We start from the raw sequence: 27,950 nt of genomic DNA, 5'->3' as shown, positions 1-27,950 counted from the left end.
GGCAGCTGGATCACGCGTGCGGCTGGGGCTGGCGTCCAGCGCGGCCGGGGGCAGCGGGGCTTTCCGCGGGCCTTTCTCATTACCGGGCCTGCTGCTCCCGCAGCCAGCACCCCCAAAAGCGGGGCTCCATGGGGCCAGGAGGCCGCAGCGGGCACGAGGGGAGGGCGGCGCTGCCCCCCCAGCCGGCACTGCCCCCCCAGCCGGCACTGCCCCCCCAACCGGCGCTGCCCCCCCAGCCGGCACTGCCCCCCCAACCGGCACTGCCCCCCCAACCGGCACTGCCCCCCCAGCCGGCACTGCCCCCCCAGCCCGCACTGCCCCCCCAACCGGCACTGCCCCCCCAACCGGCACTGCCCCCCCAGCCGGCACTGCCCCCCCAGCCCGCACTGCCCCCCCAACCGGCACTGCCCCCCCAACCGGCACTGCCCCCCCAGCCGGCACTGCCCCCCCAGCCCGCACTGCCCCCCCAACCGGCACTGCCCCCCCAACCGGCACTGCCCCCCCAGCCCGCACTGCTCCCTCCCCCCGGCCTGGCCCCGCCCCCGGAACTCGAGGCGCGCCGGTGTTTCCGGGCGGGCTGCAGGCGGCGTGCGTGTCCGGCGGCGGCGGAGCTTCGGGGACCCCCGTCTCCCGCCGCCCCCCCGCGGCGCTTGGGTGCCCCCAAACGCGGCGTCCCCGTGCGGGGAGCCTGTGCGGGGCGGGAGCGGGCCGGGCCGGGCCGGGCGGCTCGCGGTCACGGTGCCTCCGGGCAGCTGCGCAGCGGGACCTCGCCGGGAGCGCGATGGAGGAGCAGGAGAAGAAGCAGCACCGCGCCAAGCACAGCGGGCCCAAGGCGGAGAGGAAGCGGCGGCGGCGCCTCGGCGCGCTGGGGGCCGGGCAGGAGGAGGAGGATGCTCGGAAGAGGAACCCCAAGGCCTTCGCCGTGCAGTCCGCCGTGCGCATGGCCAGGACCTTCCGCAGGTGCGGGGGGCGGGGGGGCAGGGCCGGGGCCTTCGGGGCTGGCCTGGCACTGTCTGCATCGTTCCCGCATCGCTTAGGGTATTTTTTGTATATACACATATATATATATGTGTGTGTATATATTATATATATATATTTATATATATATATATAAAAAATAAAGCATCCGGGCTGTTGGTGAACCTTCCTGTTTTTGCAAATACAGAAATCCCTCAGGTAGCAGGCGTTACTGCTTTGTGAGTCCTCCCTGTATTAATTTATTCATTGTGCGATTCCTCCGCAGAACCCAGGATTTGAAGACTAAGAAGCATCACATTCCCGTCGTTGACCGCACTCCCTTGGAGCCACCTCCCGTGGTGGTGGTTGTGGTTGGCCCTCCGAAGGTTGGGAAGAGCACGTTGGTCAGATGTCTCATTAGGAACTTCACGAGGCAAAAACTGGTTGAAATCCGGGGTCCTGTGACGATTGTTTCAGGTGAGGGCAAAGATAGGAGAAATGGAAACACTTATTTTGCACTCCTTATTTGCCTCTTAGAGCTTGACAGAGAGGGGGAAATTTGTTCCTAGGACATGGTCATGTTCTCATGATTTTTAGCCATGCTGAAAAATCACACAATTTTGTTAACAGACGTACTTGCTAATGGTAAAAGAATAGTGAGATTTGGGGTTGGGGGGCACCTGCTCCTCTGAACTTGTTCCCTCTACCCTTCTGGAATCCCAGCTCTCTTTTCTTTCTGGCTGCTTGTCCAGTTTCTTCATTCCATGGATTTTTCTCAGGTTCTCCTTTTCCATGGAGTTCTGTTTTCCCCTCTTCTGTGTCCTTGCTTGAACTGTTTTTCTCTAGCTTGGTCTTAGTCTCTATGAATATTTCAGTTTTTTCTCAGGTGCCCTGTCCTGTCTTTCCCTGTGTTTGTGTCCCTTTCTTTCTCAGGCCAGGAATTATTTTACCTAGACATTTCCAGTTACTTTTCTCCACCCAAGCCCCTGATCAGTGTTTTGTTTTGTTTTTCAGTCCCAGTTTCCACCTGGCCTAGTCTGTTTCCTCTGTACTTTTCTCACACGAATACTAGGTGGATCCTTGAGATCTTAGGAGGGCACAGCCCACAGCAGCTCAAAGAAACAATTTGTAAGGGAAATCTTCCTTGGCCCCAGACAGCTGCATGTTTGGTGCAGGTAGACTCTTCAGAGATCTTAGTAATTAAATCTACTCTTTGAAAGGAATAATTGCCAAATATGGGAAAGAAAGAATAGGAAGGGAAAAAAATGTGTTAAATTAGGTTAGGATATTGGTAAGGATTGATCTACTGACACTCTGGGACTGAATTTAGTAATTAATGATCTGAAGAAAAAAAACCCCTGTGGTTATCTAAAGCTCAGTTAGCTACCACAAGTTATCAAGTCGAGTTAACAGCATGCCTTCTGCTAATTCAGGCATGTGTTTAGAAATCATTTGATATAGGAATCAGCTCTTTTTGAAGGCTAGAACAGGGTCGAATTTTCATGGTAATATCATAAGGACAAAAGTATTTGTTAAGATGAAGTCCGCGATACTAACTCTGGGATGCTAAAGATAAAAGGAGAGGTGATCAGAAATTTTCTTTAAGTTAGAAACTTCTGTTTGGTGTTAGCCTTGTTCTTGGAAAGGACTGAACAGGTTCTTTGAAAAGATGTACTACACTTTAATAATTTAAACCAAAAGTTTAAAATGTAGCAGAATTATAAACAGTTGAAAAAAGATACTTCTACAATGGCAGATGTTTGTCAGTTTGACTAGGCAAGAATGAAAGTCCCAGATAGTATTTAGGAACTTTAGGAATTCAACCTGAAAATAGTGAACTGTTTACTTTGCTCCCTCTATTTGAGTTTTTGATTTTTCTTGAATTTGTTTTCAGGTAAAAAACGCAGGCTAACTATTATTGAATGTGGATGTGACATTAACACAATGATTGACCTGGCTAAAGTGGCCGATTTGGTAAGTAAGCAATAGCACATGATTTGTAGTATAATTTATATTGAAAATAGTACTTTTTGACTAGGCTGCCCCAATGTCTGATCTCTCCACCCACTGCCACGAGAGGCAAAAAAGTTATTGGTTTCAGAGGGAACAAGACTAAGGTCCACAATAAACCTAATCTTTTGAAGCACCCCAGTAACCCTTAGGCCCTGCCTTGTTTTTTGTTTGATTGTTTGTTTTTGCTTTGCTTTTTGTTCTTTTTGTTTGTTTATTTTTTTAATGGGAGGAGGAGGTGGAAGAAGAGAAATGCATGTGAACTTCATTGGTAATATGACTTGTAAACTTCTAATGAAAGATCTTTTAATAAGCCAAGGTGATAAAGTGACTTTTCATTAAGGACTGTGGTCAAGCTCGGTGAAGTCTGAAAATGTTTTTTGTTAAAGAAGTTTTCAACCAAAGTATAAAATAAAAACGTACATTACTTTTCTAACTTTTTATTTGATGTCCTCTGGATCTGTCTTTGAATATCTGTGTGTATTGATATGATTGATTTTGGTTGAGCATAATCATTCTTGGAATTTACTTACTTTTACTTCAGTGAATTAAGCCTACTGGTCTTGAGGACCCAATGCACAATCCATTTATCTATTAAAATTTTCTATTCAAATTATCTATTCAAATGCATCAGCGAATTCAAGCATCTTTCTGCTTATATGGTTTCTACTTGAGGGAGTGAGATGTATTAAAAATAGGTGTGGCATATGTTTAAGATTCTGAATATACATCGTGGTGCTGAGAATCTATTTGGTTTTATTGTTATGAGCCTGAGATTACACAGTTGGCTGCAGATTATTATTTTTTGTTCCTATGCATCTTAGGTTCTTCATTACTGACGACCTAGTTTGGCTTTGCTTCCATTTTCATGCGACTGTAGGGTACTATTTCCCCATGTTAGTGTCTTTCAATGATGTACAACAGTAATTACAATGTGTGAAGGAAGTTTGTTTGTCTCACTTTACCAAAAGACTTGGTCATAGAGGAATTAGTGCATCTAAGATAAAGATATCCAAAACTGTGGGATTTTTACTAGTTTAATAAGACATACATATAAATATTGGAAGATGCTTAATTTTGCATATTTTGAATTCACTGAGCAAATACCCATTCAGGGCTGTATTGTGATACTGTATATTATTGAATTAATAGAGCAGACTAATTTTTATTCTATAGTTTTCCTGGAGAGAACAAACAAATCAAAACTTTATAAAGAAGATTTGATTGAGAGAGACTTGAAAAGAAGAGACTTGATTTCCTAAGCCCTGTTAGCTTTTAAAGCAGCTAAGAAACACAGTTTAATCTAAAAGCCAATGTTAATTTTTAGGTTATATGAAAATAAGGAGCAGATCCATGTGCAATATTTTGGTGCCTAAATTTATGACTTGAAAAGCTTGATATTTGAAATTAGCTCATATGGGCACCATATTTTTACTGGAGTAAATGATGATGATATGCTTTCAGGTTTTAATGCTCATTGATGCCAGCTTTGGATTTGAGATGGAAACATTTGAATTCTTGAACATTTGTCAAGTGCACGGCTTTCCCAAAATCATGGGAGTTCTTACCCACCTTGATACATTCAAGAACAACAAGCAATTAAAGAAGACGAAAAAGAAGTTAAAGCACAGGTTCTGGACTGAAGTATATCCGGTATGACACTCAACAGGCATTTTCTGTATATTTTGCATTATGGAATTTAACTGAAAAGTAGGGAAATACTATACTATATAGTAATACTATATATTTTTTATATTCTTGTGCCTTTTAATAGTACTATAAGCAGACAGTTCTGATGTTATCAGACTAAAAAACCTGTGATGCCAGAGAAAATGTTCGGTATGTGCAGGTATTATGCAAGGAGGAGCAGCGTCTAGGTCTGGAAAACAGGTTAACATTTTGTACGAGGTTTTGGCTGTGAATTGTTTTTCCTAACAGTTTGGGGACAATTTTCTTATTAAGGTAAATTACTAGTTTCAGTCTTCTAGAACCAACTGTAACTTGCAATATGCAATTATGATACACAATTAGAATTGCGTCCGTTTTGTTTCAATTTTGTAGTTATTTAGTTGATGTTTAATGTTTTTGTATAACTTTAATGTGTTTAGGGTGCTAAGCTGTTTTATCTGTCTGGGATGGTTCATGGAGAATATCAAAAGCAGGAAATTCACAATTTAGGGCGTTTTATCTCAGTTATGAAATTCCGACCTCTTACATGGCAGACGTCTCACCCCTATGTTCTTGCAGACAGGTACGTGCTTTTCTCTTTTCCTCAGTCTCAGCATAGACAACACCTTATTGTTTAAAGAAGTATGTTAATAGAGCCAGTCACCTCTGTGTGTATAACAGTTATTTAATTTTATCTAAGATACTGTGAATTTGTTTTACTATATACCTAGCTGGTTTTGACGACAGGAAGGCATACCTTTCCAGTCTGTGCCAATAACTTCGGCTGCTCAGTTCCTACTTGCATCGGATTATACAGATAGACCTTTGTTGTACTGTAAATCCTTTTGAAACACAGAATTAAATAATCCTGCTTGTTGATGATGATGAATTTCTGTGGACAAGAACTATTAAATTGTATTCCAGCAGTTTAACAACAGCTGGTGAACTAGTCCCCTGTGTTCCCTGGAATGTCCCTTCTGCTCAATCCCTATGCAGAGTGTTTGAATCAGGGTCTCTGTTTGGGATACGAAAGTACACTCAAGGATGGCTATGTCTACCCAAGAAATTACCTCTGCCTTCATGTTTCCTTGCCAGAATGCTTACACGTATGACTAAACCCTCACAAGAATTCAAGGTGCCTAGAACACATTTCTTGCAAAGCGCTAATTCTGGCGGGGGGAAAGTTAGAGAAGTACATAAGCATCATGCAGAGTCCTGTGAAATGCACAAAGCAAAGACAGGGCAAAGAAGAAGAAATATTCTGTAATCTTTCAATAATAGTTGTTTTAGGTTGCTATAGCCCTTACAATTATTTTGGTTATTAGGCCAGTTAAGCTGAGGTAAGTGCAGGCTGCATGCAGAATGTGTCCCCATCCTCAGCTGCCCCCCTTGTGCAGGCACGATTGCTAGTGCAGTGCACAGAGGAGCTCTGGAAGGAGTTTAAATCTCATCTGGCTGAAAACTGCCAGCTTCCCCTCTTCTCTTCCTGCCATTTTTTTATATGGTTCACTGCTGTTATAAGGGAAAAGAAGGTACTGCGTGGCTGAGGGGATTGTGTCTTTTGACCGTCGCCGCTACTTGCCATGTTTTCAAGCGTGCCCAAGCTTCGGATGTTCATTCTACTTTTCCTCATGGTAAAAATTGATTTGAGGAGGGGTGTGTGTGGAGAGAGTATAAGTAATGAAAATGTGCGAAGAAGTGCATATTTAGTGAAATGTCAATAAGACTCCTAAAATATATTCTTGTACATGATTATATAAGTTTTAAAATACAATTGTAAAGTATTTTTGAAAGTTCTTTTAAAAACTTTTCTTATATCATTTTAACTCTTAGACTCTGCGAAGCACTTAGTGGCAGCTGTCTCCTATTGATGCAGCAACACTCTCTTCTTAAATGAATTTTTTTCAAAAGTTACTATTAGGACTGCTTGATAGTCTAACATCTTTTTAAATGTTGGATAGAATGGAAGATTTGACAAACCCAGAAGATGTCCGAATTAATCCTAAATGTGACAGGAAAATATCACTTTATGGCTACTTGAGAGGAGCACACCTGAAAACCAAAAGCCAAATTCACGTGCCAGGTAATCTATAAGCTTCTTAAAACTGTGATTGCATTCATCTATGAATTACAATGTAGCTGTTGCTGTTATTGTTACTATTATTGTGGGTTGATTTGTATCTTTAAAACTGTGTATTATAAAACTGATTTTTCACCTTTCTAAAAACGTTATATTTTAAAATTATTTTTCATAATACACATTCTTGTAAAAACCCTGTATCTCTGTAGATAGTTCTGCTTTTAATTTTGCAGTTTTCCTGCAGCATTAAATGCAGCAATATTGGCAGCATCTGAAGATTTTTAATTATCAGTAATGTTTGACTTTAAAAGATGCTTCAAGTGCAAAACATGCCAGCCCTAATAGTGAAAGGTAAATGTGGTATATTGAAAATCTCTTACTCATTGCCTAAATTTAAAATTTTAGGTGAATGATTAAAATTTTTTAAAATTCAGAGATACTTTAATAATGAATTTATACACTAACACAGAAAAGTGAGTTGCTACTTTCTTTATTAAATAAACAAACCGAAAAGCTCAAAGCTTTGCAGTTCTTTGGTTAACTGTGTATGCTTCTCAACATTCAGTGTTAAGACAAAAGCATCAGATGCTGTTTGATACAGTTTCCTGTTGAAAATTGCTGAATGCTGCAATGTTCCTGTGTCTCTTTATCACAAATTGTACAAACTTTAGAATTAAAACTGTGAAAACTGTATTTTTCTTCTTGTCTGTCATCCTAGGTGTAGGTGACTTTACTGTAGGTGATGTGAGTTTCCTGCCAGATCCCTGTGCCCTGCCTGAACAGCAGAAGAAGCGTTCTTTAAATGAGAAAGAGAAACTAGTCTATGCCCCTCTCTCAGGAGTTGGGGGTATTGTATATGATAAAGATGCTGTTTATATTGACCTTGGTGGAAGTCATGCTCATGAGAATGAAGAGGTGAGGGAATGCTGCTAGTGATTTGAATCTCTTCTTTTGCAGAATGTAGTTTTCACCTTTAGAATTGAGACAACAGTGTTTAAAAATAAGTTGCTTAAAAAAAATCCCTATATATCTGTAACTCTTTTCTTTTTTTTTTTCTTCCCTCTTTTGATAATTTTTTTCTTCCTATAGTGATTTCAGGGGAGGGATACTTTCATTATCTCTTTGTAAAATATGGTGCAAAGCATTGAAGGATCACTTAATAGTAAGTACTTAGTTTCAGAAACTTCCCAAACACTGACCAAAGATTTATAAAAGCCCTGGTTGTGGGATATGACCATTCTCATTTTGCAGGGTAGGGGATTGTAGGAGAGTAGTTACAGGTTTTGACTTGTCAAAGGGACAGGTGGAATATGTTTGCATACAGATTGAATTCAGCTGTTTTCACCTGTGTTGTGCTAGATATTAAATACATTTAGGTCTGATGTGCGTGACTGCTGATATTTACCAATGTTTTTCTTGCGTACTGTGAAGAAGGCCATGTTTGCAATTTTCTTGGGTTAATATTGTATGTGTTTTTGAAATGTGAAGAGGGGAAGGGAGATCTTGCTGTTCTGGGAAAACGTTTATTTAAAATGCTTTGGGATTTCTTTTACTAATGCATATTTCTACTCTTCTAGGCTTTACTCTTTGATTTTGTTAGTTGTTCAGTAGACATTTGTGCATTTGTTTTAACTAAAAAGTAAAAATCCTTGTTTTCCAGGAGGAAGTGAGACCAAATCATGAACTAGTTCAGAGTCTCATCTCCAGTCATTCAACCATTGATGCTAAGATGGCTTCAAGTAAGGTGTCTCTCTTCATGGACTCCAGACCATTAGATTCAGAAGATGTAGAAGGACAAGAGTACGTTTTGTTTTTTTGAGCAGTCTTTGAGCATGAATGAATCTCTGATTTCAGGCTCTAATTTAGGAAGATATTTCTCAACAGAGCATAGTTAGCACTGCTGATTGCTTAACAGTTCCTCTTCTAAGACTAAAGACTACATTTTTAAGATAGGAATAATTGAGATTGCAAAAGAGTTGCAAAAAATATAGTTCAGCCTTTGCAAAATTCCTTGCTCATACAGCCCTAAGCAATATATTTACTTTTTTCTTCAGTTTTGGAGAATGACAATGGTAACCCTCAGTAAAATTCATTGTAATACCTATTTTCATTCCATAGAAAATGACATTTCCTGGAATTATTTATGGTGATAGTATAGGACATTGCTCAGCTTAGAGGTTTTCCTCATTTAAAGATCACTGTTGCCTTAATGTACTCTGTCATCTCTCCCTGTTTTTGAAATGCCCCTCACCAGAATATTTTTAAATATTAACGTGGAGCTTCATTGTTTCGCTAAGTTTATTTGCACTTTACCATCTCTCCCCCAATGTGATCTTTTGGAAAGCAGGTTTGTGATGCCAAAAGAAGAGAGAGAAATTGATTTGAAGACTGGAAGAGTACGTCGGAAGGCGGTATTTGAAGAAGAAAAAGAAAATGATGATGCAGTAAGTGATGAAGAAGATGACCAAGAAGAAGAAATGTCTGAGGATGGAAGTGATGGTGATGATGAAGATGATGCTGAAGAAGAAAGTGACAGGGAGCTGTTAGGGGAGGAAGTGGCTGTTGGGAGTGCCAAACGCCTGAAAAAAGAGGTGACTAAAGAAGAAGCTGTGAATGAACTGCCAGCATTTGCAGATAGTGATGATGATCTTGAGATGAGTTCTGAAGGAGAAGGAAAAACTACCCCTGAAGAAAATGAGATGGAGGAAGAAGATGATGATGAACAAGGATCATATGAAAATGAAAGCTCAGATAGTGATTCTGAAGCTGCAAGGAGAGGAGTAGCTAAATCTGAGCAAGATGAAATAAGTAGAGAACATAAAGAAATGAAATCAGAAACCTCATGTCACAGTCTGAAAAAGAAAGCCGTTCTCACTACGGATTCTGGAAACTGCACAGCAGAAGAGGCATCAGAGTCTGAGGTTGAAAATTCTTCCATGGATGAGGGAGATGATGAAGAAGGATCACATGAGGAATCAGAATTTGAAGTGTTAGACAGGAAAGGATTTCAGCGCACTCAAGAGAAGAAAATTGGTAGCGTCAAACAAACTGAACTTGAAGCTGTAGAAGATGAGGAGGAGGATGATGTCGAGAATCTGCTGAAGGAGGAGGAGGAATATGAAGAGACTATAGATTTTTCTGCTGACACTGCAGGTAGAGAATAATTGCTAAGCTTTTTTTTACTGTTCTTTTTTTATTGGGTTCGTTGTTGAAGGATATTATAAATGTCTATATACACACACACACAGTGTGTGTATATATGTATATATACATAGAGTATATATATATATGGAGAGTATATAGTACAATTAAATATTAATTTTGGGGAGGCAACACTTTGTAGTTGCTGAGTAGGAAACTCCAAGTTAGGAAACCTGGGATTATTCCCTACTAAGCCTTTGATTTGTGGTGAAATATAGAGGTCTAGGGTTTTCTCTAAAATGGGAAGGATTTGTTTTATCAACTCCATTGATAAGATTCGTTGCACATTTCTTTATGCGTTTAACCTCTATGGATATATTTGTAAAACAAATCAAGATTCTCTGTTACATTTAGAAAGAAGAAGCCATTTTGGGGGGACTATTATTAAAATGTCTTAACAGGAAATGTCTCATTATGAAAACAGTCAAATCTATTATTACTACTAATAATCTCTTTACGCTTTTGCTGTTCTAAAATTAGGACTCATCTAAAAAAAGCCTTTCAGTGATTTATGTTTCTGTGTATGTATGGATTGTGAAAAGATAAACTGTGGGTTGTGTCTAGACACTTTATGGCTATTGTGGTCATGTCCTTATTTAAGTTATTTGTGTAGCTCATAAGGCTTTTCTGTTTTTTGGAGGTGGAATGTAAATTTTTCCATTTTCAGGTGCACTTAAGTGGAAAGAGGACCTCACACAGAAGGCAGCTCAGGTCTTCTTAAGACAGCAGTCAACGCCCAATCTCCGTAAACTCGTTTATGGAGCAGGTACAAATCTGCTAGAAAGTTTCTGTCATCCTAATACGTGGTAGCTTTTTATCCATGGTCATGTTTGTAAATCTGAATCTTTGACGACTGTTTTATGGTGGCAGGCTTGAGGGGATTTGATTTTCTTAATTGCTGATATTAATTGTCACCTGTAATTGTGAAAAAGACCATTTTGTCTTCTCCAATAAAAAGCATTTTGAACTCATTTGACAGAGTGGGTTGCTACTCATGTTTTCTGTCAAAATGATTTTTCCCCAAACATTTAAAGAATGGTCTTGTATATAGTTGTCTAGTAGGTATTACACAAAACTGTTGTAGTAATTGGCATGTCTCATAAAGGGATATCTTTTGCTGGTTGTTCTCAAGAATTTCTCTCTCGCTGACTGAGGCATAGCGGAATGTTCTTTTAGAACATAATTTAGTATTACCATGTGTGTGATAAGGATGTTTGTCAAGATAACAAACATAACTTTTTCTATCAAAAAAGTCAGCTGGCTTAAATGAAGATAAAAATGCTATTTTTGTAATGTATCCTATTTAATTCACAAATCTTCCAATAACTAAGTGTGCAAACCTCATCATGCAGAACCTCTGTAGAACACAAGAACAATTCAGCTTCTCTAAGGTTTTCACAGTACAGTAAAGGGGAAACTTGCTAACAGATTTTTAAGTCTTGATTTGCAGACTAGGTTAGTGGTGTTTCTGTTGCCATATCATTTTGGTACTGTTTCTACTTATGGTATTGAACAAGCACTCTGTGGTTACTTAATCGGAGAACCTTTTTTCAGGTAATTCCAGTTATCCAGGTAGAACCTTGAACTATGAACTTTGAACCATGTGTAATTTGTGAAGTGAAATCTCTTTCCATACAGACCAACTGCACAACTGAAGTTGGCTTATGGTCACAGTATACAGTATCTCACTCATTGCTGCTTGCCTTATTTGGTCCTTGTGAGGGTATTAGTTTAACTCTTAATCTGGAGCAAAACCCTGCCTTCTTTTTTAGTCCCTTTATATAAAAAATTATTTTTAGTTTACATCTTATTTTCCTCAACCTAACCTGAAACTCAAGGCAAAAGATAGGTTATTGATGATTGTAATCCATGTGCTATGGGGAAAATAATCGGATCTTGTACACTTCATTTAGTTGCTGAGGATGAGGACCGAGAAAGTGAGAATGAAGCTGATGAACTTGGAGGTTTGTTTCATGTGAGTCGTCCAGACAAGGAATCCAAACAGAAGGCCAATGCTCTTGACTGCTCCAAATTCCTGATAGAAAAGCCTCAGGACTGGGATTTAGAAGAGGTAATACCCTTGTATGATTGCATTTGCAAGTCCTATTCTGGTTATAGCCTGACTGTGTATCATGAAGTACTACTAAGTTATCCCAGAGAAGTGTCACTGAAACAGACCTATGTGAATTACAGCCAAGGTGTCCTATCTTTTGCTACTTATCATCATTGGAAATACTTCCTAGCTAACAGATTCCAAGGTTTGTTTTTATAGGAAGATAAAGGTAAAAGAGTCAATTTAGTGCTAGGCTCTCTTGACTTACTATCTGGTGGCTCACAGTTTGCTGTTCACTTACTGAAAAGTAGAAAGTAGGGAATCGTAAGTGAAAATGTGGTATGTTAACCCTTTCTTAGGCAAAGATCTTTGGGCAAGAGTTGAGGTGGTTTCACTCTCCCTCTTTTCACTGAAGCGTGTCATAGTTTGGTAATGATGTCTTGACGTGGAGCTGTATGTGAGAAGGTCAGATGATCTCTGGGAACTGGGAAGATGACTGAGGAGTGGAGAACATGTTGTGTTGATGAATTGTATAAAGCAGTGGCACTTCTATTTTTCAGGTTATGAGCAGTATTCGAGACTGCTTTGTTACGGGAAAGTGGGAAGAAGATAAAGATGCCGCAAAATTGTTGGAGGAAGATGGTATGTGTGAGACTTCTTGAAACGATAACGGGTACAGGTGTTTTAAGAAAAATACGACTTTATTTACTGTAATGTTTTAGTTATGTATTTAGACTTTTCCATTGGTCATATGCTTGCAAATTTTCCAACTGTTTTACATAGTTAAAACATTATTAATGTAACCAAGCAGTACTACAAATTGCGTATAAACAGGAGGCAAGTAGCACATTTTGAAAATCTGCTTTCTGAAAAATAGAGTATATCATGTAAATTAGGAAATAGTCTTTAGTCAATGCTTGGACTTGCCAGTTTTGAGTCTTGTGTATGAGTTTAACTATTCATCATCTTTCTGTGGTTGATTCTTTTGGATAGTTTGGATAGAAATAAGAAATTTCTATGGAAAGAAACTGATCACTCACATTCAGCTGAAAAGTGAGATCTTTCTTCAGATGTTTTGGAAATATTTTTAGATACACTTTTAAAAGTATGGCTATATCTTTCATGAAAATTGTTTGCAGCTTGACAGCTTTTTATAAATAAGTGTTTGTTATTAACTTGAAAATTGTTTGCTGTATTTGAATGCTACTTTGCTAAAGGTAGAGGCTCAATTGCTCTGCTGTTCTCTTATGTCATTAGAGTACTGACTAAGTAATTGGTCGTGCACTCCTGTTGTGTGAAATTAATTTTGTGAGGCAGTGGTATCTGATCTGGTTTGGTCTTGGAATGACTTAACCTTTATTTGCGTTTCTGAAATCATAAAGTATGCATGTAGAAAGGAAAAAGGAGAAGCCACTGGAGACTGGGCTCAGCTGAGAATTTTCAACTGAGAAGATAGAAGAAGACAGAACACACTTCTAAAACTGTTGATAGAAAATAAATAAATAGATAAATTTGGGCTGGAACCAATCTACTGAGCAGTACTAAAAGTATACATACAATACTGAAAATAGGAGACAACGTGGAGAACACTAACAGAATGGTAAACTGACAGATTTTTGTGGGGGGGGTGCTTCTTGTTGCAGAAGAACTGTATGGTGATTTTGAAGATCTTGAAACAGGAGTTGTGCACAAAGGAAAGTCTGCTGCTGAAGGAGATGAGGTATGACTTGTACTTGCTTGTTCTTAAGAAATATGTATATATATATATATGCACACGTGCACACACATACACACACATATGTATAATTTGAGTTTCTGATAACTCATAGGCATCCTATGTAATATATATATAACTTTCATGACCCAAAAGGAAATAAGCTAATAGTGTAATAGCAACAAGGCTGTGAATAGGAAAAGGTATATATTATAAGGTGTATATATTAAAGACTTTGGAACCTAAAAATACCTAGAATTGCTTATGGTTTTAATCTTGAGCTGACCTGTTCTTTAAAGTTAATTATGTAGGAGAAGTCACCTCACTGTTTTTAACAGTAGAGGTCAGGCTTAATCAAGAGCTTTAGAATGTGGAGTTAGAGGGAAGCATTTAGAACCAGATATGATCATAACAGTTTGTACTATGTCATTTCATCTTTTAGATGTAAAAAGCTCTGTTTAAATAGAGCTGATTGTGAAAACTGACACATTTTCCTAGTTATTCCTCATGTCTGCATGAAGGATGTTGGCTGAAGCACTTTATGCTGGATTTGCTGTGACTTGACCATCTTCTAAAAACAGAGTTGCAGTTGTCTGACAGTACAAATTGAAGAATCTTAATTGTCTTAACAACTTTGTCTTTGCGTTTGATTTTAAAAAAATTATGGGTAATGGCAGCATTTTGGCGATATTCAAGCAGTTCTTGAACAAACTTCCTCTTCTCTGGTGTCTTCAGAGTACTGCCTCTCAGAGCATTTTACTCGATGCTATGAATGATTACTTTTTTATTCCCTCTTTATTATGTATGTTTATTTTAGCTTCAGAATAACAAGCCAGTTCTAGAGTCTGCTCCCTGATGTGTAATTTGAAGTTAAATCATGAAGTGTTTTTTAGTGAAACGAAAGGGATATGATTCAATTTTGAAATGTTTCAGTTATCGCTGAAGGTCTATCTTCTTGTGTAAACAACTTGTTTCTATCTAAAAATGGAAACATTTTATGTCTCTAATTATTTGCATTATGACTCTATTACCTTTTTTAGTAATATATATTAAACTGTTAGTCAGAATGGCTTGTTTTTAATGAACACTTTTTATATGTTTGATAACTTACTGTTGGTTAGTCTGGAAGTGAACAAGAGGAGAAAGAAGGAAAAAAGTCCAAACCAGAAGCCGAGGAGGAGGAAAAGAAAAAGGAACGCATGGACAAGAAACGGAAATTGAAAGAAATGTTTGATGCGGAATATGATGAAGGGGATGCCACATACTTTGATGATCTTAAAGAAGAAATGCATAAACAAGCCCAGGTATGAGCTGTCAACCTTGCAATTTATCTCACTATACGTCCTCCAAAATATCCCACAGAGTTTCCCTAGAGACACACCTGACACTCAGCAGCCTCTTCAGAAAGTACAGACAAAGAAATATACACTTAGAATTCTTTTATCGTTCAACATTTTGATTCTGTAAGCCTTAAAGAAAAACCAAACAACTGAAAGCTTAAATTTAAATGACATACTTGGTTAACTACATTCGAAATAGCTGAACATGTCAGGATTTTATTTTGCCCAAGGAGGTGCTGCTTCTGTATGATCTCAGTAAGAAGGGTACTCAGACTTTGTAAAGTATCACTTAAAATGCCATTTATTAGTGCTAACGCTAAAAGGAGAAAGAGGATTAGTATAGATAATCTTTCAGCCCTTCAGCTGCTGTGAACCCCACGTCGTCCAGCATCAAACAGGTCTACAATCAGGGCACAGCACGCTGTGCAGATCCTGTCTGTGGAAAGGGTTATCCCATTTCAGACTTTTGAGCTCTTACAGGATTTTCTTAATATAAAACAATTCTATTCATCGTTTCTAATGTCAAATGAAAAGGCTGTTTCCCTGAGAAATTATTGCTGTACTTTTAGATAAAGACAAAGACATGTAGATGGTGTAATTGCCAGTGCCAAGTTGGACCTGACTGCAGGCTCCTTCATTGCAGGTAGCCAGCTAAGTTTATCCTGTGACCAACAGATAGGTGCAGCACAACACAGGCTTGAAGGCCAAACTATACGTGCAGTATAGCACAGTACAGCACAGGCCCGCACCTACTCAGGTTAACTGTTATGTGGATCACTAGCTCCTTGATCTACAGTGGTCTTCTAGTTAGGATTATTACAGATGTATCATCTAAACTGTATTCACTTAGAAGTTTTTTTTTTTTTTTTCCGTTATCCACTTATCACTTAATGGTGGAACTAGGATGACATAGGTTTAGAAAAAAAGAAATGGCAGAGAGCTAGGGATTTTTGAACAAGAGGAGGAAAAAAAGTGTCCTTTTATCTGAAAAAGGCCAAAATCCTTCTCCTACTAACTTCAGTCAAATATTTTCCTAGTGTTATTTTTAGTGTGGTTTTTGCAATGTTATAAATGGATAAGGAGGTTCAGTGAGGCAGCCTTTTCATCAATCTGTCAAGTTACTTTGAGGAAAAATAATTGACCACTGCTCTGTATGTGTGGTGGGAGCCTTTGGGTAATAGTATTCAGAATTTGAGGTGCTGATTTTGTTCCAGGCCTCAGTTTTTGAATAAAATCCTGTAAGCTTAAAAGTAGCTTCTTTCTTCAGCTGACTTGGAAGAACATTGCCTTATTTTAGTAATAATTTCACACTGTCTTCTCTTCTGACAAAATCCTGCCCTAAATAATCATTAAATTAATTGTTACGCTCTGGCATTAACCTCTGACATAAGTAACCCTATGAGCCCTGGTATGCTGATGTGCTTACTGAGAACACTTAAAATGCAAACAAGGTGATTCCAGTAACAGAATATGAGACAATTTACAGTTGTTTCACTTGAGGTCTGTTGCAGAAATATGTATCAACAGTCACTGTGATCCTGCTACAGGAGAGAAGGTCAAGGACCTCAGTTTGTAAAGGCTTCTTAGAAAATGAGCTTGGACCCCATAGCATTTGTTCTGTATCTTGGTACCTTGAGGAATGAAATAGTTGGCTTAGTTTAAACGTGGCATCTTTATACGCTTGGTAGCTGAACATCAGGAGCTACCACAGGAAGATAATGCTTCTGTCATTTACAAGGATATTTTGTTAAATTTTTACATGGAATCTGCATGCATATGGCACAGAAGAGCTTTAAAAGACCCTTCTGAGGACACAGGGTGTCTGAGGATGCACAGAAATTTTTTTAAGCTGCTGAGTAAGGTAGGAGCCCAGCCTTCTCATAGGCAGCACCTTAAAGAGCAGGATGTTAACTTTAAAAGGTATTTGGGCTCCTAAATCAAAAAGGTACTTTTGATGATTGTATCTTTAAAATCCAAAGTCACCATTGTGAAAGGTATATTGCAAGTCCCTGAGTCATTTGCTTCTTTTGGGTACTGTCTTTCAAGTAGACTAACAGGCCCACTTGGGATTTCAAATTGGATGGAATTCATGGTGATAGAGGTTTTACTCCGAAGAAGTGGTTGCAAAACCTATTAGATCGTTCCCAAAAGGTATTATATAAATGTTAGCATGTTTTAAATGGAACTGTCACCTTCTGAACAAGTTTTAATACTTGAATTTTGTAAAACACTTGGTGTCTTTCTCTTTGTCGCACAGCTTAATCGAGCTGAATTTGAAGATCAAGACGATGAGACCAGGGTACAGTATGAGGGCTTCCGGCCTGGGATGTATGTTCGAATAGAGATTGAGAATGTCCCATGTGAATTTGTCCTGAATTTTGACCCTCATTATCCTATTATCCTGGGTGGCTTAGGCAACAGTGAAGGAAATGTTGGATATGTACAGGTATGTAGCCAAAGCTGTGAGTGCACTCTGTATCAACATAGGTGTGTTTCAGTGTAGTTGGAGTAATTTTTTAATTTTCTGATTGTTAAGGATATGTTAAACAGAGAGAAATCTTCATCTTTGTTTGAATAGGAAAATTGCTTTTGACATGGTTGTCTTTACAGTCACGGACATTGGATTTTTACAGGCTTAGTTGGATGACTGGATGAGAAAGTTGTTATTGTTGTTTGTATTATGATGCTGCAGAGACATCCCAGTCAGGACTAAGTTTCACCATTATTACGATGGCTAAATCACAAGCTTAAACTGTACTCTCAGCTCATGGTATAAAGAGAAGCAGCTAGAGAAGAAGTTACTAGCATTTGTATCTTTAAATATCATACATGCTCATATGCACACAAACGTGATTTTAAAATAAGTGAAATACTGCTTAGCTTTATCTTTCCAGTCAACCTAATGTTAATGAAAATGTTCTAAGATACAAAGCTTACTGAATAAAAATTTTTGGTGTTAAATCGAAGTTGCTTTCAATCATTTCTAAAATTAAGGCTTGAATTTCAGAATTAATATTAATTATTATAAGAATTAGTCAGAATTAATATCCTGTAATAGCATTGTTCATCTTTTCTTCTAATTAGTTGCGCCTGAAGAAGCACCGATGGTATAAGAAAATACTTAAGACACGTGATCCTTTAATCCTCTCATTAGGGTGGAGGCGATTTCAGACTATCCCTATGTTCTACATTGAAGATCACAATGGGCGTCACAGGCTTCTGAAGTACACACCACAGCATATGCATTGTGGAGCAACTTTTTGGGGTGAGCGGGGGTATGGAGTTACCATCCACAGTCACTTAATTGTTATAAAATTCTCAAGCCTTAGAGGATGTATCAGAAGTTTCTTTAAAAACAAACAAACAACCCTCCCACTTCACTCTGCACACCCCCATAATCAGCTAGTAGCTTTCGGGATGAGAAGAAATCTTTATAAAGTTGTCTTCCTATGGAATATAAAATAACACTGAATAGTATAGCAAAATAAGCAGTTGTTAAAAGGGAGAAGGGGGAATGGTGCTGGATTATTTGGCTTTTAATCAAACTTTGAGCGTTCTGCTAGGTGGCCTTGTATTTGATGCTACGTAGCTGATTTGTTAACTGTGTCTGTAGAGACAGTGTGAGAGCTTGTGCACATTATGTGCCAAACCCTGCAAACGGTTCCATAGATGAGTAAGTTCTTGTGCAAATAATTTCTTGGACTTTAGTGGGGCTGTTTTTGTGAGTAATGGGTCGAATGCTTTACTTAACCTGTCTCTGGTCTTGCTGGTTGGGAATATTCAGCGCACATTTCTAAGCTTTCTGGCTTTCTTCTGGTATACTAAGCTACCTTTAAACAGAGGCTAGATGTTATGTAGTAAAGCACTTCATAATTTTTTTATTGAATTCTCTTGTAGGCCCCATCACTCCTCAGGGCACAGGATTTTTGGCAGTTCAGTCTGTCAGTGGCACAACGGTAGGTCTGATGTGGATTTTGGGAGGAAGATTTGTGTATATTAAAGTAGTGATGTTGTAGGATCTGAGAAGGTAGGAGAACTTTAGTTTTTGAAAGATATGATGAGATAGGGAACTAGATGAACACTTAATTTTTGTAACAGTTTCCATCTGCTACACTGAAAATGACAAATGTTGCTTTACTGTTTTCTATGGAAGATTTTATGTCTACTTGTTTTTCAGGTACTAAATATTTAGATAACTTCAAAATCCTTTTCACAGGATGAGCTATTGATATTTCTGTTGAAAAAGTTTGTCCTCAGTGCAATTTCTTTGCATCTTCTTAGAACACTTATGGGTATCTGACTTACTTTAAATAATGTTTAAACAGAACTTATCAAACATGATCTTTGCCTATATATTACCTAGAGATAGATTCATGTTTAGATACAGCATGTAACAGAAGTTTCAGAAGGCATTGTAATGAGCATGACAATCAGAGTGGTGATCACTGTCTCCCTCCTAACATACGCCTTGTGTGAGTCCTATGGCATAGTCATCCTGTTGTGTGTGTTAGAAGGCTGTTCTCATGATACATCAGTAGCATAATAGTGACTTAGAGGAGTACACAAAGCCCTGTTTTGATCTGAGATGTTCTGTCTGGGTAAGATTCTGTTTCAAAAAGAGAACACAGTAAAGCACATAAAAGGACTCTTAGATTGCTTCCAAGTTAATTAGAATGGCAACTCTGAAAATCTCATTAGTGAATGATAGGAACGTAATGTCAGCAGTAAGTTAACTAGTCTGTACGAAGTTGACTTGTTTTTGTCATGCTGCATTGCTCCTGTAAAGGTTATAAATTCTGAACTCAACCTATAAAAAGCTGTGAAATTGTACCAGCAAAATTGTTTCTTCAGTATTTGGTAATACATTCATGGTTACGCAGGCTCAGCAGTGTCTGTCGTCTCTGTTGTGTGTTTCAGCCTGACTTCCGGATAGCTGCCACAGGAGTTGTGCTCGATTTAGATAAATCCATAACTATAGTAAAGAAATTAAAGTTGACTGGTTTTCCATTCAAAATTTTTAAGAACACTTCTTTTATTAAGGTATGTATGTACGTTTGTATTCTGTAAAACCGTAAGTACCAACGTTAGGAAGAAATAGACTTGGGACTCTGCTCATCTGGCTTTCCTGAGGCAGAAGTTCTCCACAGTCATTGCAGAGTTCTGGATCTCAGTAGCTGCTTGTGTGTTTTGCGCACTGTTCAGTGCAGTCCTTAAAGGTACTGGTCATTATTTAATGAATTTAAATTATTATTATTTACCAGACAAAAATGCTGCAACAGTCTCCAGCCTCAGTGTCATCCAGGCAGTTTGATCCCAGCTAACTTCAGCCGTGGGATCAGTGATGGCTTCCAGCAGTGCTTAGGACTTCACAGCTACAGTAATGAAAGTGTTTGGGGCAGAAGGTGTTGCAGGAGTGAATTTTTCAGCTGCCCTTAATCTGGCTTTCAAGCTGAGGAAGAGGTTAGGTTATTCTGGATTCGGGGCAGTAAGCAACTAAGTACTCTCATCCTAACTAACCAAGCGCTCAGGTATTCACATTAAGTATACACAGAGGGTTTTCTGACTTGTAATTTATGAAAGGAGAAGCACAAGTCCTGGAGAGATGTATTATATTAGTCTCTCATGGCTAGCAGTTTAAGGCAGCTGATTTGCTTTAAGGTACGCTGTGTTCCAGCAAATTACTTTGAAAGTAGACTGGACGGATTCTCTCAAATTTGTTCAGTTTTAGAGACAAAGATATATATATATATATATATATATATGTACACACACGCACATAGTGATAATGTTAAAAAGCCATGCCTTTGATTATGTGACTCAAATCAGATATTTTTAGTAATTTATCTTAAAGTCACTTCAGTAGGTTTTGGTATGATCACAATACTTAGTGTAAAGACAACATTTTGTTCTTCCGGTTTCTTCATAAGATACGCTGGTGTGAATTACTTACGTTTTTGTGGCCTACATAGGCAGGCCAAAAAGATAGACTTAACATCTTGAATGATGGTGGGTAATTCTCACTTTCAGGGAATGTTTAACTCGCAGTTGGAAGTAGCTAAATTTGAAGGTGCAGCAATTCGTACTGTAAGTGGTATCCGAGGACAGATCAAAAAGGCCCTCCGAGCTCCAGCAGGTGCTTTTAGAGCAACATTTGAAGACAAGTTGCTGATGAGTGGTAAGTTGCACTTTCCACGTAAGATTAATAAGGGACTGTTATCACATGACTTTCATCCTACTTCACAGATTGAAAACCAGCATCCCAGAATCACTGGAAACTGATAATTGAGATGTGAATTCAAAGAGCATGTCACCCCTCATGAGAGACAGAATGAAATAAGAGAAAAGTATATTTTATGGGTTTTTTTTTTTTTCAGTTATACTCAGAAGTCTTATACTACACAGATGAAAAGGTTTTTTCTTGGAGATCTATTTCTCTGAGAGTTTTAAAGTGTTTATACAGCTTGCTACACTTGTCTTCCTGAATACGTAAATAAAAGGTATTTAGTGGTACCGGTGGTAGAAGGACATTTTTGTGACAAATCCAAAGAGTGGCATTGTAACTCTTGAGCTAAGAATTTTTCTTCTTACTTTTCGGGGAAAGTGTGTGTGTGTGTGTGTGTGTGTGTGTGTGTGTGTGTTAAGGGGGGGATTAGTGATGTGTTGTAGTTGTTCAGTATAGCTGTGATCATGAGAATGTGAGTTTGATTATCGGGGTTTATATGATCTCTGTTTTCCTAAACACGTTGCGGTAATGGATTGCACAAAATAAAATCAAGTTATTTTACAAAAATAGGCAGAAGAAAGACAAATAATTTTTATCAGCCAATAGGATGAGCACAGATAAATATATGAACTCTTGTGCTGGTTCTTTAACTGAATAGGAATAATGAATAGATGGTATTCAGCTGGCTTGTCTTCAGGCTTATGTACTCTTTATGACTTCATATATGGGATCTTGCAGAATCCAGATACATAGATAGTTATGTTGTTCTTGCGTGAAGTTGAGCAGATTCAGGGTTGCGGAAGGACAATACCCTGTCTAATGCGAAAGTGAAATACTGGCTTGTGGTCTAGATGTTAAGTATCTAATCTGTTCAGATAACCTTTGTTTAGACTGCAGATATGATGAACTGTGGTGTCAAAGCCACGTAATATTTTCTTTCCTTTCAGATATTGTCTTTGTGAGGACTTGGTATCCTGTTTCTATCCCAGCATTTTATAACCCAGTAACATCCTTGCTGAAGCCAGCAGGTGAGAAAGATAGTTGGAGAGGAATGAAGACAACAGGCCAGCTGAGGCAAGAACGAGGCATCAAACTGAAACAAAACAAAGATTCCCTCTATAAGGTATATTTGTTATATTTGTGATCACTGGTTTAAAAAAAATACCTAGTTTACCCTGGATCTGTGCAAATTGAGAGCAGTGTAAGCAGATGTTCATTGCATAGGCATATGTGGTTTTGTATTTTTATCCTCAAGGCACAGTCTTTCCTGGCATAAGACAGGAATGAAGCAGTGAAAAGTCAAGTGTTGTGGGTCAATAAGAGTTTATAAAGGAACCTGTGGAGCAGAAGTCTCCTCCAAAAGCATACTGAGACTTTGGTCGTAGTAAAACCGGGGTGAACATACCATTCACAGCCAGGTGCAAAGATGTCGGAGAACTATTTTTCTGAAAGGTGGAAAATAAAATGAAAGCTTCTTAAAATCATGAATCTTACAGGCTTCCTATCCATTCCTTTAGCCTATAGTGAGGGAGAAAAGGCATTTCAATAAGCTCCACATTCCCAAAGCGCTGCAGAAGGCACTGCCTTTTAAGAACAAGCCTAAGAATCTTGAGAAGAAAGGCAAGACTCCAAGAGACCAGTGGAGACCAGCTGTTATCAGGGAGCCTCATGAAAGGAAGGTAAGGATCACTTATTCTGAAAACAAGTACTCTCCAAGAATAGATGTGTTACTTAGACCATTTCTAACTGTTTTAGCACTTGAATGTACTGCTTATACTTTTTTATATATATAGTGTATATATATATAAATAAGAATAAAAATAAGCCTAGTAGAAAAGAAATAAGCCTAGTAGAAAAATTATCTCCACTATTTGTTTTATTCCTTTTCTGTGCTTGGTACATATATGGAATTGAGCCTGAGTGGATGGTGGCTATATATTAGACTAGTAGGTTGCCTGATGCCTAAATGTGAGTCTTGTCCTTGTCGTGGCACTTTCAAGGTATTTCAGTTGGGCGCAATGCTGTCACAGTGCGGGTGACTTAAATTAACAGCTGCAGTCTTTCATTTGTCTTGTCATTGCTATTCATTATTAACAAAGAGAGGACTTGAAGCAAATAACCTAGTTCAAAAACTGAGAATTATAAAGAGCTTGCAAAGGCAAGAGGAGCCAAACTTCAGTTTAGCCTTCCTGAGAAGTTACGTATTTTATGGTGGTAGTTAGGCACAGCCTTTTAAATAATATCTAACCAAAATCAGAGTTCCCAAAAATTAAGCCTTTGATTAACTTCCCAACAAGTTAAATATTTACACCATTTTAGAAACTGGGAAACAGCTACAGGTACAGAAATAATTAGAAATAATTCATTGTATGGCTCTTTGCTGAAGTTAAACTATTTTTGCTCTCCAAAATTTAACTGTTTGTATATTGATACTTTGTTTTCTGTTTTAGATATCTGCCTTACTCAGTGCTTTGAGTACCGTGAATAATTACAAGATAAAGAAAGCCAAAGTAAAACACCGGCAGCAGCTTAAAGAATACCTCAAAGTTAAGCAGAAGGAGGAGGAACAGAAATTAAAGAGGCAAAAGGAGGCTAAGAAAAAAATCTATCGAATGTTGGGACAAAGAGAGAAAAAGAGGCAGAAGTCAAGCTTGAAAGGATCTAGTGAGGGAGAGAAGAATATGTAAACTTTCATCAGATTTCAGGCCAAATCAAAAAATAGGGTAGCTATGCAATTTTCTGTTGAAGAAACAAAAAGGCCTTGGACTGTACTAAAATTGCTTTTTTTTAAGAGGAAAAAAGGGCAAATATAACCTTATTCAAACTCTTGAATACTTTTGGAAATGTATATAAATAAGATGTAGAAGTATGGATTTGTGGGTTTTTTAAACGGTATTCCAGAGGACTTTATTTCAGTATATTTCTATCCATACTGCACACCCTGTCCAGCTAATAAAGTATTTTAATGTCAATGACTGAATATTGTTTGTAAGTTTCAGTGGACTCCCATGGAAAAGGAACTCCCCTGAATAAGAGTCTCTGTGCTTCTGTCTTGGCAACACTATGAGCCATTGTCTTAATTTTGCCCTTGGCAAATCTTCCATTAAAAGGCATCAAGATCAGCTGTTACTGGGCAGGAGCTTTGCATTTTCTAGCTTTGTGCTGGTGGGTGTCACTGGTAGTGCTCTCCTGTTCTTGGATCATCTTGTCCTGCATGAAAGCATCTCAGGAGTATTACTCAGGCTTATCCCTCACTTACTATATCTAAAACATATCTTCAAAAGTGTGTTTTATCCAGATCATCTGTTATGGGAGCAGTCTGGGGGCACCCCAGCTGCAGGTAGGACCCTCGGTGACTACAACTTTCTGGGCAAGCAGTGTCAGACCTTTCCCAAGTGTGTTAACTCCAGGTGATTTTCTGTGAAGTGTGCCCCAGTGGAGTAAGTTACCTCCTTTGGGAACATCTTCCCATGTCTGGCAGCTTGATTTAATGGTATTATGTTAGACTGTCTTCAGATGAGTGGAGGCAAGAGGTGGTAGAAGGTTTCAATCTTGTTAAATTAACTGATAGCTGAGATCTTTCTCAACATGAGAAGATGTTTTGAACTACCATTCTGTGGAAGAGCAGAGGAATTTATTTTCGTTATGTCATATATGGCTTCAAACAGTTACTGTGTCATACCTATTTTTAGTACTTCATCCTCAACCTTGCAGTGGGTCAGATAAAATCAGTAATTTCTTGGTCTCTTTCTTGAGCGATTTCCCCTTTATCATCAAGCCAAAATTCATTATTATTATTATTATTACTACTACACTGTGGTAATATTTGCTATCTCAGATGGGAGATCCCAGCTGGGATCAGGCTCCCTTTCACAAAAGCGTTCTGCTGAATGGGTTTGTAGACTTTCATGTGAACATTTAACATGTCAGGATTTTCTTAATTAATCTCATAATGTTCTGTGCTCTTAATATTGAAATTCTAATGCATCCATTCTTGTCTATGTGATATGGAGCTGAGACCAAACTCAAATTAACTTGCCCGTATTTTTTCCCCATAAGGTTCAACTGAGGTCATATGAATATGAAAACATGAAATTTAGTTTTAAATAATAGGAGATTTTGTCAAATATACAATTGCTGCCTTTAGAGTTGTGCAGCAAAGCTGTTGGCTGCACCGTGGTGTGGAGAGGCCCACTATCACTTTATTCTGCAGTGTTGTTTCTTCTGTCATGCTGTGCTAGGTTATGTCTCAATAACTAGCAAGGAAATGCTTCCCGTTAATCCCATAGTTTTGATGCTCTTGTGAGCAATGGGCATCTTCCATTTTATGTGCTGATACTTATCTTCTGCATGTTCACCCTTGCATCTGCACAGGCAGTTTATGACAAGCAGTTGCAGTTTTATAAGCACTGAAGAAAGTTACCACTGCATCATGTGACTGAAAGTTTCACTTCTGCTGTTTATATTTAATCAAAAATAATTTTGATCTCTTCTCTGCATGTACTGAAGCCTGTGGCCTTCTGCTAGTTTGCTGAAAATAGCTCTGCCAAAGACAAAAACGGAGCAATATTGTTCTTCGGTCTTGTCTTCGTTGCGGAGAGGTCCGTTCAGAGAGCCGACAAAGGATGGAAATGTTTCCTTCTGCAAAGGCTATTCGAGATGCAGGGCCATTTTTCTTTTGGAAATTTATGAGCAAGAGCAGGTTTAGTAACCATCGCGGCAGAATGTGTCATTGCAGCGGAGGTGGGGAGGCCTTGCGCTGCCCTGCCCAGGTTTTACGGTGAGAGGGAGCTTGGCCGGGGTCCAGCACATTTGCTAATTGTTCCCGGGCCGTGATTTACAGTGCTCTGGGGAAGGTCACTAGAAATCCTCTGCTGCAGCAGGAGGGAAGCAGCGTACAATGTATAGATTAAAATCGTCGCTGTGGATATTTGTCTGAAAATAATGAGTATTCTGCAGCCTTCGCGTAGCTGAGAGATCGCATTAATACTCCACGTGAAGACATCTACCAGAGTCCTGGTAACGGAGGTATTTGTTTCTCATCCAAAAAGACTAGAAACTACTTGTTTTTAATAATAGCAATGGCCTTTAATAGAGCTTTTGGCCTGTTTTTCACATTGCATTTCTTAGTTTTATCCCCATGGGATATGAAGGGGAAGTGGTTAGTCCTGAAATGTCTAATGCTAGACCTGGGCTAAGTCCTAAATTTGTCCCTGGTGCTGCAGCACTGCCGCTGGCTGAGTCGCAGCCGGGAGGTTGGGGCTGGGGCGCTGCCGCGCACCTGCATCGCGGGCCGGGTGGGCGAAGCGGCCGGCTGTGGCCGAGGTGTCGGCGTGCACCCACGTGGCCTCTGGGGCCCGAGGTGACCCCAGAAGCAGAAGGGAACCTCCAGGGGGGCGACGTTCCCAGCGCCTGCCAGGAAGGCGGTTCTCCCGGGCTCTCAGTGCCGCTCCAGAGCCAACAGAGTAAAACGGTGTCTGTCGGGGGGGGAAAAAAATCAGTATTTACTCCCACTAGTCAGCTGGTGGAGCAGCGCGAACGGCCCGGGTTATCGGGAGACCCGCTGGCACCGCTCGCGCGCTGGCAGGTGGCTGCACGAGGGCTGAGCCGCTCTTATCTTGGGTAAACGCAGCCAGCCCCGCGGGAGGTACAAATAATTAGCAGCCGTGTTCATGATTAAGCCCCAGGCAAACTTTAAAAACGGCAGCAAAAACAAAGTCTTTTGTACAACAGCTTCTACGTTAAAAGGAAAAAAAAAGTCTTCTGGAAGAGTGCACCAGCAGCGTTTTCTTTACGGAGTAAGGCAAAACGAAGCGTGTCCCAAAGTATGTCCCACAGACAGTCGTGCTAACCACCAGCGCTCAAGGGGGGTCAACAGGAGCGGTGCAGCCTGCAGCGCTGCAGAGACACGTAACCCCAGCGAGCGACGGAGATCGCAGAGCAGCAGGCCCTGCGCAGCTCCGAGGCCGACCCGCAGGCGGGCGAGGGAGCGGGGCCGCGCTCGGCAGGGCCGTCGTGCCGCGGGTCCCTGCCCCGGCGCCGCCTGCACAGATGCTCTGCAGCGCCTTGCGCCGCAGGTGCTCCTGGGCAGCAGGAAGCCGGACGAGGAAGAGTTTCCATTTTGGATTAATTATGCGGTTTCATTTTTCAAGGATTAGACCTCTCGTTTCTCCTAACTCTTATCGTCCTTTCAATGCGACTTGAAGCTGCAGCTGGGCATATATAACAGCTGGATGCTGCAGCGGCCGTGGTCTCGGGTGCCCCGCTCCGTGGGCTGCGGCGGGGGTATCCAGCAAACACGGCCCCGGCCGTGGGCAGGGCGACCGCGTGCCTCCTCCCCACCCCCAGGTTATCACCTCGCCTTGGTCTTTATTTCTCCTGCAAACCCCCCTCTGGCTGATGCAGAGGGGGCAGTGAGTGCGGTGAATGCAGCCGTAGGGCTGGGGGAGGAGGTGGGACCCTTCCCGGGGCGAGCAAGCTTCGGGGAGCATCACTTTGTACCACTGGCTATTTAAAAAGCGGAATTATATCCTTGTAATGATTTGGAAATAAAAGCTTCATTCACATTGTATTTCAAACTAAGTTAATTAACATGATATTGTGGCATAGCTATTGGACTCAATCGATATAATTAAAATAAGTATGTCAGGCTGTTAAAATGCTTTGCTCCGTGTGCGATGGAGGCAATGCTTGAAGTCGCTTGC

General features: G+C 39.8%; 1 protein-coding gene across 1 annotated transcript; it reads left to right on the top strand.

The window, feature by feature from the left end:
- Positions 1-533: 533 nt before the first annotated feature.
- On the top strand, positions 534-24,226 carry BMS1 (BMS1 ribosome biogenesis factor). The gene is made up of 22 exons (XM_026116801.2): positions 534-960; positions 1,244-1,434; positions 2,852-2,931; positions 4,432-4,620; positions 5,076-5,218; positions 6,597-6,718; positions 7,434-7,630; positions 8,376-8,515; positions 9,063-9,868; positions 10,584-10,682; positions 11,830-11,987; positions 12,530-12,611; positions 13,613-13,689; positions 14,805-14,987; positions 17,281-17,469; positions 18,108-18,288; positions 18,921-18,979; positions 19,941-20,063; positions 21,051-21,198; positions 22,194-22,369; positions 22,764-22,925; positions 23,697-24,226. The coding sequence occupies exons 1-22, from the start codon at positions 782-784 to the stop codon at positions 23,931-23,933; spliced, it is 3,921 nt and encodes a 1,306-aa protein (XP_025972586.2). The 5' UTR covers positions 534-781; the 3' UTR covers positions 23,934-24,226.
- The last annotated feature ends 3,724 nt before the right edge of the window (positions 24,227-27,950 follow it).

This window comes from Dromaius novaehollandiae, chromosome 6, assembly GCF_036370855.1.
Source record: "Dromaius novaehollandiae isolate bDroNov1 chromosome 6, bDroNov1.hap1, whole genome shotgun sequence".
Taxonomy (NCBI): Eukaryota; Metazoa; Chordata; class Aves; order Casuariiformes; family Dromaiidae; genus Dromaius; species Dromaius novaehollandiae.
This window is presented reverse-complemented; position numbering and strand designations above follow the sequence as displayed.